At 35.8% G+C, this 12588-nt stretch overlaps 1 protein-coding gene across 1 annotated transcript in view; it reads right to left on the minus strand.

The window, feature by feature from the left end:
- Positions 1-6133: 6133 nt before the first annotated feature.
- LOC140839464 (callose synthase 9-like) overlaps positions 6134-12588 on the minus strand; it is a 37207-nt gene continuing 30752 nt past the window's right edge. The window contains 13 exon segments of the mRNA XM_073206182.1: positions 6134-6536; positions 7452-7634; positions 7718-7768; positions 8277-8396; positions 8902-9004; positions 9084-9242; positions 9347-9435; positions 9508-9621; positions 11481-11639; positions 11810-11857; positions 12058-12234; positions 12320-12360; positions 12363-12371. Of these exon segments, the coding sequence (XP_073062283.1) occupies positions 6300-6536; positions 7452-7634; positions 7718-7768; positions 8277-8396; positions 8902-9004; positions 9084-9242; positions 9347-9435; positions 9508-9621; positions 11481-11639; positions 11810-11857; positions 12058-12234; positions 12320-12360; positions 12363-12371 (1490 nt within the window). The 3' untranslated portion in view covers positions 6134-6299.

Here is a 12588-nt window from a genome sequence, read left to right on the forward strand (position 1 = left end):
AGACTTCTCTATCAATTAAAAGCAATAGATCATTCTAGAAGGTAGTAATCAAGATTAAGGGGTTGTGGCAATACAAAATATTTCTAATTATTTTGATTAGTTAGCAAGTAATGTCCCCCCCCCCCCCTATGCTAATTAATATCCCAATGACTGGATAGTGGGAAACATGGAGAGTAAGAACTTCTCGATTTCAGATTTTATTGAGAAGTTTGGGTTTTACTGTTTTTTTTTTTAGGAGAAGGATTTATTTTCTTGTTTTTTCTTGTTTTGCAGATTTGTGTCGCTTATTGTAGGTTGTGCTATAATTAATTGTATTGTGTTATAAAAAAAATCTCCACGGTGATAATAAGGGTACCTCTTAATCGTATCCAAGTTGAAATGGGCGTTCACAACAAATGCCCCCTTGTTATTCGAGCGATATCTCACTGGTGCAAGGCACAGTAGTTGTAGTGACCAGGGGTTTGTATAAAGGGCAAGTACGTGGTTCCCTAACACACGTCGATGTGACTATCTTGACATGTATAGTTAATTAATGATTTTTTTGCGAACTTTAGATCGGGACTGATCGTGGCTGTTTTCAGGAGACAACTCAAAACACGTGAACATCAATCGATTAATTTCAATATATCTGCCTCTACATCTGAAATTTAAGCATGAATCAACGAATAGGGTATAGATATGACAAGCAAAAAAACGAGGAGAAGAAGCATCGATTACTAGATATCCAAACCTCCATGTGTATTACGAATCCAAATAAGCTTGAAGCATAAAGCTTCAGTAGTAGTCCATCATTACACGAAACTGGTCCATAGAAGGAATGAGTAATCCGGATTTAAAGAAGGGAAGAGAAAGAAAAGGAAGTTCATGGTACTCATTTTTTACAGTCAAAAGCAACTAGGTTAATAAGGTACACCAGTATATTGGCCATTCAGAGCCACCACCAAACACAGATTGGCCAAAACAATGCTTTCTTTGCTAAATCATACATGATGGAATTGCAGTATTACCAAACATGAGGACCGCTGTTGGTGCCGATAAGAAACAAAAAGATCACACTAAAATTAACTATAAGTCATAGAATTGGTAGGGCCTCCAAGCATGTTGCCTAAAACTTCCCCTATTCTTGGATTGTTTAAAAAAAAGGAGGAACATCAACACAAAGCTCAAACTCCCATCCACTAAGAAAGGAAGAAGTCAAAATCAATACCCTGTGAGAATTCACGATTAGGTGAAAAAACCAGGGACATTTAAACTTGCTGAATGAAAATATCTTCTGTAGTATTGCCATATTTGATGTTTCCATGACAAAGTGGCACAAGATAAATGACAAGAAATTTTTCATTCCTACACCATTTATATTTAATAATGCTACGTCTAATTTCTTAGAAAAATTGATAGATAAGAAGTTTACAGTGAAATAATTGTTTTTTGGATTTTAGCTAGAGGCGAAAGAAAACTAAGTTCATGCTTCGCTAAATAATCTGATTCATATCAGAGACAAAAACGTATATAAAAATAAAGGCACTTCAATATTTTTGTACCTGTGGAAAAGAAATGAATAAGTCTTTTGACAATAACGTAAAAACCAACATGGCAAGATGCAGAATGAAGACGCACCTGTTCTGGCAATGTCTGGCCCTCGGTAAGAAGCCCAAAAACCGCAGTTCAATGGATATGAGTAGGATTGTCACTAAATTCGGACTCTGTCGAGTTATCGTGCAGTCAAATTGAGAAAGGAAATTTTCATTCGATCGAATTTTAAAAAGAAAATATCTTCTTGAACAAAAAACAGAACACATAAACAATGTCAACATGCCGGAACTCGATAAACTATGGAATGAAATTAAGTGGACAACAAAATTCAAAAGAACCATAACAAGGGGGGGGTGGATTGCACGGAATACAGTGTGAGAAGACAAACCCATAAGAATCCAAAATGATTCTACAAATAAAGGGCGGCAATGAATTAGGACATTTCAAAAGAAAATAAACAAAAAAATTATGTACATTCCACATTTCTATCCAATGACAGTGAGGCAACAAAAACTAGAGAGAGAGGGAGAATTGGAATCAGACCAGGACCAAAGAGTTTCAAAAATTGCAACATCTAATAAGATTTCTAGGAAAATAACTTAGATTAATATGCGAAGGTGTCCAAAAGAGGCAAATAATATGTGACAGTTCGTGGAGCTCAGAAGAAACAGCCTTAAAGTGGAAACCGGAAAATAAAATATAATGAGAATATCAACGAAGAACCTAACCTCTATGAAAAAACAAAACTAAAGATTAATCAAAAGGACTATAGTCTTAAGAAAGAACGATACTCAGTGTCCTGTGTACTGCAAACTTGCAAAATGTTGCTGGCTCGGGCTTTGAGAAAGAGCGTCTTTCCAAGAGATAAGCATAAGACTACATTTGTCTGGAAAATTATCAATGATTGCTACAATGGCAATAATTACACATATTCTAAAAGGCTAGGTGTTTTTAAGGGTAAGAATTGGCATTTAGATCAGAAGGAAACATCAAAAAGATGTAATCCAAACCATGAAAAAGAGGAGCAGACACAACATTCAAAAAAAGTGGGAGGTACCTGGATATATATTTGGAGATAAAAACAGCGTGAATGCCATCTTATTTTCCTTTAGGAGTTCAGACATGCTGTAAAGCACGGTCTGGAGTAATATGAGTGAAGACGGCTGCCCAAGCAATGGTGAGTATTACATAATTCAGCACAATCCCCAAATCGGTGAATGAAGAAAAATGTGGCAGTTACCCAAAAAGAGGGAGAAAATCTCCCTGACATGCTTGGCTACTGGCATCTCCATAAAAAGAGGAACTTAGTAAAGAAACTCTAGCCTCCGTCTTGCTTAAAGATTTCTTTGAGTACGTTCGCAGCTGAATCTTTGATGGTTGTGAGGCGTGCATCAACTACTGACTTGTGAGGTCTAGAATGTATAATGCATTGGTTTTTAGCCCTTTTCCAAAATAGAAGGTATTGAACAGATATAAAATATAGATAGAGAGACAGATAAGTAAAAGCAACCAAGCTCTGATTGATTGTTCTTCGAATTCAATTTTTTTAAAAAAAAATGACAGGTTTTATTATGATGGAATCTTGGCTGTGATTCTCTTGTCATATATATAATTGAACTACTTTCTATGTGATTAATGAGTTTCTCGAATTGTTAAAACTTTTGATATATCCAAAACAATAAATAAAGAGATCGACTATAGTCAACATTAAGGATGAAGTCTCAAGACCCATATAGCCTTGGTTCAAATCCAATTTGTGCGATTAGTAGTTAGATTACATAACAAATTCCCCCACCCTCATTGCCGGGAATATTAATTCTCCTCACTACAAAGAAAAAATCGGATTAGAGACCGAAATCTACCTAGAAATATTAGAGACCATTTTATATGTATTATATCAAAAAGCTAGGTCGCTAATTGTTCGAGACCGATGTTAGCAGCCGGTAACTAAATTAGCGACTGAATTTATTATGCCGATCTCTAATCGGTTTCTAGATGTCATAAAGTCGGTCACTAAATTAGTATTTATCGAATCGGTCTATATTAAAACGAACTAGCAATGCTCATTGCTCACACATTCTATTTCCTGTTTCTTATCTACCAAACAAAACAAACAATATAATCAAAACACAATATGATACTAACCAAAACCACAACTTATCAATATAACAATCAACACAAAAAATTTATACAAATTATTTGTAACTCAACACCATTAGGATGCATTTAGGGATATGAATTTGAAATCCATCCATTTCGATAATAATCTATTGTTAACAACAATGTATTAAATTTTAAATTCACACTTTTATTTATGTACATATTAGTCACACAAAGTAAACCACAAAAACTCTTGTGAGATGGTCTCACGAGTCAAATTTGTTAGACAGATCTCTAACCCAGACATGATTCATGAAAAAATATTTATTTTTATGTTAAAAATATCACTTTTACTTTAATATGGATCAACTAACCTCGTCTCACCTCACAAAAATGGATCTGTAAGGAACCGTGCCTCACATAAGACTTACTCAAGTAAATGAGATTTCAAATGACATCATTATTAAAGTGAATTGAAATCCCTCCTAATGAAGATGCAAACATATATAAACGTGAATTGATGTTTATGATCTCGTTACTATAAAAACAACATAAATATATTTGAAATTCCAACAATCCAACATGCTAACCTTAGGGTTCATGTGGTACCTCTAGGGAGTAAATGAATCAAACCGTTTGCGATCTATCCGAAGCTCGTTTGAGTTTGTTTTGTTAGTCCTATCAAACCCAAGCTAAGCTGCTCGATTTTGAGCTCGAAATTTTTAATCAAAAACAAGCTCAATCAACAAGCCTAAGGATATGCCGGCTCGTGAGCTTCGGCAAAATGTTTGATAATAGGCTCGCGAGCTCGAGCTCGGCTCGTTTAGGTGGCTCGCAAACATGATTTTGAAATGTTCAATAATATATTGATTATTTTTTTTAGCTCTTATTTGTGTCGTTTTGGTTATTTATGAATGAATTTATATTTTATGTCTGATTTAAAATTAGTTTATAGATATATTTAATTTTTAACAAGCTCGATTCAAACTCAAACTCGAGCTCCATTATATGATTATCGAGCTCGATCCAGGCTTGTTAAATATGCTAAACGAGCTATAATGAATCAAGCTCGAGCCCGGCTTGATTAATAGGTTAAACGAGCTTTTAACGAGTCGAGCTCGAACTTTTCTCGAGCTCAATAATTTCAATACAAACCAAGTTCGAGCCTGATAATAGAAGCTCAAATCGAGCTCCTCAAACAATTTTAAACAAACCAAGCTCAAGCCTGATACTGTTTGGTTTGGTTTGGATTGTTTACATTCCTAGTTATCCTAGTTACCTCACATATTAATGAGAGATTGACATCACATGTTGATGATCAAAACTAAAACTTCGCCCGGAGAACAACCATAGGTGTATGTTAGATGTTCCATAGGACATTTACGTGAATGAGTCGTTAATCCAAAGGTAAAGTTTATAATGAACATAGAAACACATATATTTTCTTTAAATTGTGAGTAATATTGACTCTCGAAACAGTAAATAATCTGGAATCGTGCTTGAGAGTTAAAAGTCATTCCAATAATTCATAGAAAGATAGGTTCTAATTATATCTGACCGTAAATTTATGACAATACGTAAAACATACATTAAAACATAGAATATTTTATGCATCGTAAATCTAAAAGTAAATTTATAATAAATCATAGATTTGAATATAAATTCTGTATGAGACATTATCGTACAATCTACTAATAGCCAGTTTAACAGAACAAGTTAATTTTGACGTCTCGAACATCATGTATTATCCATCAATACTTACAAGAAAGATAGATATATGATTTTAGCATGAGTACCGTGTCTGAAGCTTCGATCTTCAAGATCCAAGTCTGCAACAAAAACCCACGCTAAACAAACAAAAAACGAAGAACCACCTTTTTCAGTGCATCCACTTGGCCACTTCAAAGTTTCTGAGTTATAATATAATGAAAGGAATGCCACGATATTTAAATCTTACTTTAATGCCCTCACCTTTTAAACTTGTATTTTGAAGGAGATCTGGGTCCAAAATCTATGATGTTACCGCGAAGCGGAGATGGAAACTTTCTGTTAATTCGATATGAATTTGGTAGATACGCAGATGAAAATCTCAGAATTACAACAAAATTCTTTTCATCCATGATCTTGTTGATGGAACAAAGTCAAACAGTATGAATATCAGATATAATAATTAAGAAAATGCATTTTTTTGGGCATTTTATGTACGCCCATTTTACTTTTTGACTCCACAATCTGAGTATCCATATTTGTTGTTAGAATCATAGAAATCCATGGTCGGAGCGACTTGCGATGAGAATCTCCCAACTCCAAATACAGTCGGACAAACTCTTTAAATTTGATATTTGACCATTTAAACCATACCTTAGAAAATCTGTAAAATAAGGTATATATAAAACCACTCCGTAAATTATATCTAAATATCCTGTAGTATAAACCGTGGAGAAATTATTCGGTAAAAAAATTCAAAAAAATTATCGAGATAGATACACATGCCATTCACATGAGCTGATTTGAAAATGAAAAGGGACAACTAAAACAAATGTTGTTCCATTACATCGCATTACATTAACAACCCAATAATGATACAAGACAATAATAAAAATTCTTACAAAAGTGAAACAATCCTCAGTTTCCTGATAGGATGTCGATACAGCTGATGACGGAAATCATAGATCGGCATTCGGGTTGTTTCCAGCAAGAATAAGAGAGATTTCCAGGCCTCGACTGAAAGCTTGGTTGAACATAAGTCGTGTTTGGAATGTTGAAACTAATGGGAACCACGAAAATAGAGCAATAGGAATGAAAATATGCATCCCCATGGCAGCATCATATAATCGCGCAATGGAGCGTATGGACTTCCAGAGTCTCATTTTCTTCACCACCGGCTTCCAAGCACACGCAATCTTCAATTAAAAAGAAAGAAAGCATCGAAAGGCATTCAAGGTTAAAACGAGCTAAGTCAATATATTAGAGCTCTAATCTGGACATTCAAACAGAATAAGACAGATCAATGAATTTCGTTATGACAAAGATGCACAGTTAAAATTTTGACATGCAAATACAATTATAGGTGCGAAGACGACACTTTATGCATAACACAGTGATGCGTTCACAAATATTAGAGAACGGAGGATTTTCCTCGCAACTCAAACATGGAGGACAGTTACAAGATTTACCTGCGAGAAATTTCAAATAAATAAATATGTTTACGCCATTGATAATTTGTGTACTGTGGGCTCCTATATTAGCACGACAGATAAATTTATTAGAACATAATCCGAGGTATTGCATTAATCTAGGTGAGTCTGCTTCATTTTTTCTTTAATCCAACAACAAATAATCATATTAACCTGAGGATCTAAAATAACAATAATCTCTGGCTCTGTATGATAGTCGTGCTCAACATTTTTTGTCCCGTAAATTAGAACGAGTACAAAGGGAGTAATAAGTGATTTAATACACGTCCCAATCTCCGCAGACATAACAATTTTGTTGTGCTTACGAAAGCGCAAATCATTATTCAGAGTTCAAAACTTCATCAGCAGGCATAGTTAAAACTATTCAAATTTCCTGAATGATTTCTGATAGAAAGCCAACTACACATGCGAGACAAATTCCACAACAAAAACAAAAGTCCATGAATCTCCTACTTATTTTCACTCAGGATATTAAATGCGACGCAAGAGATAAACGACATCTGACCCCACAAATCCCTGCCAAAGATTATTGTAATCAATACAATATCAAACTTCAGATATACTGGATGAAGATGGCAACCACAATATTTCATGAAAATCTATTGAGTGCGGAAAACTTACAGAAAGAATTCCCCACCCAGTTGGCAGAAAAGCCAAGATACAAGCAAATATATCAGTGATCGAGAGATCAGTGAACACGATGGCAACAATCAAGCCAGTCAGAGCAAGCAAAAATGAAAGACCTTGGATGAACCGCAGCAGCAGCTGAAAATTGACTGATATCTTTTGACTAAATGTGAACACCTGCAAAATCAAAATAAAACTTTGAATTGGTTGGACCAATGAAGCTAGAGGTCTCCAATAATTGCAATCTTCAAATATCAGACCTTGAAAAGAAGTATAAGCACAGCAAACACTACCCATGAGAACCCATATACCTGACAACAAAACATAAGAGAATAAAATTAGTTATTATTTTATCCAACTTCCTCTCTCAACTCCAAGAATGTGTTGTAATCATAAATTCTTGGCACAGATCATGCAGCTATACGGGAAGACCATAGCATGCTCAACATATCTACGAGGATCATTTTCAAATGTAAATGAGATAAAGCATCATTTTAGATAAATTTCTTTCAGCAAATGAAACGAAAAGGAAAAAAAATTGGAGGAAGAAAACAGATCTGACACAAACTATCTCTGACATGCTATGCCAAAATCAAAACTCCTGAGGACATTAGGCAGCTTGAACCTATAGAATGGCTCATGCAGTCACAAGAAAAATATAGCGGAGTGTTAACTTCTAACTCTAGATTCAACACCTGAGACAAATACCTTCTGGTTGCTCATGAGAAAACCACCAAGGAATTGCAATGCAAGTCGTTTAAAATGATGTACCTAATGTAGGGAAAAAACTATTTCTCAGACAAGCCAAAAAGTTTGTACCGATAGTGATGTGTTTGATCCTTGCACATCTAACTTGTAGATGATACCGTACTGGAAGATGAAAAACCGAAAGCTTAAAATGGTCTCCATCACTCTCCCACTGAAGTTTCGAATATGAGACTGCAACGATAACAATTATTAAAAAGGAGCTCTACAGTAAAAGTATTGATGCCAAAAGATGAGAACTATATTCATTTACACATGGAGAAGTGACATGTGTCACAAATTACTTAGATGTGGAACCAAAACAAAACGCCTCACTCTTTTAATTTTTGGAAAATATCATAAAAGTTCATATTTCTCTTAATTCCCTCGGGCTTCCTAACATTTTATTTCATATTAATAACATCAGATTATAATAGCAACATGCCATCCTTAGTTAAACCTTGATCATGAAGTAACTTTATGTAGTAAAAGAAAATACATCCTTTTGTTTCTCATGAGTGACTAGAATAGGATGTTCTACCAATATTTGCAATCATGGTATCTGCATTATGCAATGCTCATGGACCAAGGAAAAAAACCAACAAATAGAAGAATTTTGCGCGTGAATCCCTAATGAATAAACAAGCATATCAAGGTCGATATACAAGAACTAATCATAAACATCCATTATGTCCATTACCAGTTCTTCATCCCACCAAGCCTCCCAGCTTTCTTCTCCTTTGACACCAATTCCACCTCTATAAAAAAGCCAGTTCGTCCAATCTCGAAAATCCTCTACGGCCCTAGTAATTACAAGAAAAAGGCTTATTCTTGAACCAAGAAGGCCAAAAGGTGGGACATAAAAAGGTGCAAGAATCTTACTTCTGCCACTCAAATCCAGATGGATTAAACAAATATGGAGCAAAGAGCCAAGAAATTGCTAGGAACCAACCGCTAACAGTGAGAAGAATATAGGACAAAGCACCACCTTCATTGTATCCATAGGAAAGATATACCACCAATAACAGAACAATTTCCATCCTGAAGAAAATAGAAAATAAATCTTGGTCAATTCTCAACCTCAGACAAGTTGGCGCCAACACATGCGTGCGCGCACACATACACAGAGAGAGAGAGAGAGAGACCCCTTAACAAAATGACTTCGTGCATAAAGCCTGTAATTTTCAGTAAACTTGATGTGACGAACCACAAATCCTCTACCAGTTGCTTGATACTGCAAAAGGTCTTTTTATATGAGCAATCACAGGTGTTTCAATTGGAAAGTAAGGACGATCATGAAGCATACCCTTGCACCACCATGAAGAATAGTCCGGCCAAAGTAATGTGTCCTAGTACCCAATGAAAATGTGAAAAATACTGTACAGAGCTGAAACTGCATGGCCACAAAACTAACTACAGCCTGCATGAAAAGAGGAAAAGAAGAAAGAAACAAATGAAAAGAGTGGAATCGTTAAAGGTAGTTTTTCACATCACATTATGGAGAGAAAAGTGAAGCTTGCAAATAATTGGCAATCATAATTGGATCACAGATTCACAATACATGCAAACACCAGGTACGTGCCTTGAAGGACATAGGGAATGAGGATTCTCAGCAGAATAAAGTGCACAACAACGATGTCATCATCTCAGCAGTTCTCATTTTTTTTATTAGAAACAAAATTTTATTGGAATAAGAAGACAAAGTACAAGTAGGCAGATGAGAAATCCACAAAAGCCACGAGGAATGAAACCTACTACACTTTCGTCAATAGCATAGAAATTTCCAATCCCGAACTACGTTTGAGATACATAAATGGTTAAACACTGCCAATTTTGTCGTCCAACTAGCGACCCTGAATTTGATCATCTCCCAAACATCATCTATAGACTTTGCTATGTCGGTGAAAATTCTTTTGTTCCGCTCCAACCAAAAGAAAAGAGACATGTCCTACGTCATTCTTGGAAAATCTACTTGAAACCCAATTCCTACAATGCTTGTTCCAAATTCCGCTCGTGAACGAATAATGCAAAAGTAAATGGTCTCGATCCACTTCTTTGTTCCGGCACAGGCTACACCAGTTCGAACATAAAGTACAATTAGGCATCATATTTGCAATGAATCACAGGTCGGCAATTTTCCCAAAACCACATTACAAGAGAAAACTTAAACCTTATATGGGATATGTACTTTCCAGATATTAGTAAAATACGGAAAATAATAGAAGTTGCTGATCGGGAAAAATGATTCATAAAAAGAACTAAACAGAAAAAAACCCTGAAGAGTCCCCCAACCAAACACTAAAATCCTCCGTACCCACCTCCAAAGGAACAATATCCAAGACCCCTAGTAGAGTGCTGAACTCGACAATTTCGATCTCATTTAAAGCTATTCTAAAACGCACATCCCAGGCAAAAGTGTCTTTTAGAATAGCTTTAAATATCTAGTAGAGTGGACCTTCTCCACCATCCTTTCCCTAAAAGTGTCTCATTCCTTGAACAAATATTCCCCAAACCCAAACCCAAACCCCTCAATCTTTTGGTCTACAAACTTGATCTCAAGGAACTACATGACAATGCACCTCCCCATCGGCTAATTCCCACAGAAAATCCCTCGTTATTTTTCCATGCTTTTTGCCACACGAAATGGCGCTTTAAAGAGAGACATGAAGTACGTTGGTATAGCATTCAACACTGACACTATCAATGTTAGACGACCCCCCTGATAAGAACGTTTTTTTTCGACTTGCTAAGTTCTTGGACATCTTGGAAACCATGGGCTTCCAAATGTCAAAGTTCCTAGGATGGTCTCCCAACGGTACCCCGAGACATTTAATTGGTCACTCCTCTTTTTTACACCCAATCTCTGAAGCCAACTCTTCTACCTCCACTTCCGAACAATTTAATCCCATTAATTTAACGCTTTTTTCCAAGTTAATCTTCAATCCCGGTTTCTCACTGAAAGAGTTGAGTATCTCCTATACAAACTTCATTATCACATGTCATACAATACAAGGTCCAACAGAATCCTAGCTTCCTGAGAGGCTCAAGAAACCTGCTAAAATAATCACTGCTTGCAATTTTACAGTTTCGTAGAATCCAAGAAGGAACATATATTTCATATGCAATCCCAGAATTGGTAAGAAGATCAAATATGATAGCTTAAGTACAGCGCAGCCTGAATTAAAGACAGATCCTCAAAATTTAATAGAGTAAAATTTAAAACAAATCTGCCAACCAGCACTACCAAAGACATGAATTCACATAAAAAAAAAGACATACCCTCAGAAAGCCCTGTTCTAAGATGAACCCTAAAATCATAGGAACTGCTGTAAATATTCCAATCTGGAACAGAAACTGTGCATTAATAGCCGCACTCAGAGAAGTATTATCCCGTATTTGTGCTCTGTCAAGAATGGTTTCATCAACCCCAGATAATGCCTAGGAAAAAAAATTAATGTAAATATAATAAGGAACCACAGCCATAGAATTCGAGATGGAAAGATGAATAGAAATAAAACAATCTTCTCAGTATATAATTAATGTAAGAACGGCACACAGTAAGACATGAATACATTACTGTAAAAAGAGAATACAGGCTACGGACTTACCAAATACACCCTCCCATAGAGAAAAGCATACACAGTCAGCACAGTCAACTGCAAGGAGATTTGGACTTGTTAAAGGTTATCAAACAGCTTCCAAACAGGTATTAACATGGGATGCAAAGTTCAATTCTGTAAAATAAACATACACAAGCAAAACCAGACGTTGCCCAACAAATTTAGACAAAAGTCCACCATTTCATAAATCTAAACAACAAAGCAGGAAAGTTGCTTTTCCATGAGAAATAGCTAACCATGGTGCAAAAGTAGAATCCGACTGTGGTAAAGTAAAATGAGAGCATCCTAAAAAAATCAAAGTGCTGCCCAGGCCTGTAGATATCCCTACTAAGAACTTGCTCTCCATTGCCTCCAGCAACTTTTCCTTCAAAAAGGGCAATCTGATTGAGTCCAACATCTCTTCCCTTACCAACCTGTGCAAAATTCATTTAATTAGCTAGTCTTCTCCCAATTCACATATACTCATGCTCCGAAGCTTGAAAGGAATCTAAGTTATACCTGAATGTATTCATGGTGAGTCACATTCCCTTGACGTAAATTGAATTGAAACCTGCATTTTTTCAACTCCATGGTTCAGGCATCTAATATGATCAACATGCTTAAGTCATTTCACAATCCAACATCAACCTAAAGGTCTACTAACACTTGATAAATCGTGCTCGACGAGCTCAAGCTTGATGGTGCTGACAAAGTCAAGCTCAAGCCCAAATCCCCCCACTTAGTCCAGCTCAAGTAGTGAAACTTTTTTCTAGTTGAGCTAAAATAGA

This window comes from Primulina eburnea, chromosome 8 (genome assembly GCF_022965805.1).
Source record: "Primulina eburnea isolate SZY01 chromosome 8, ASM2296580v1, whole genome shotgun sequence".
NCBI classification, from domain to species: Eukaryota; Viridiplantae; Streptophyta; class Magnoliopsida; order Lamiales; family Gesneriaceae; genus Primulina; species Primulina eburnea.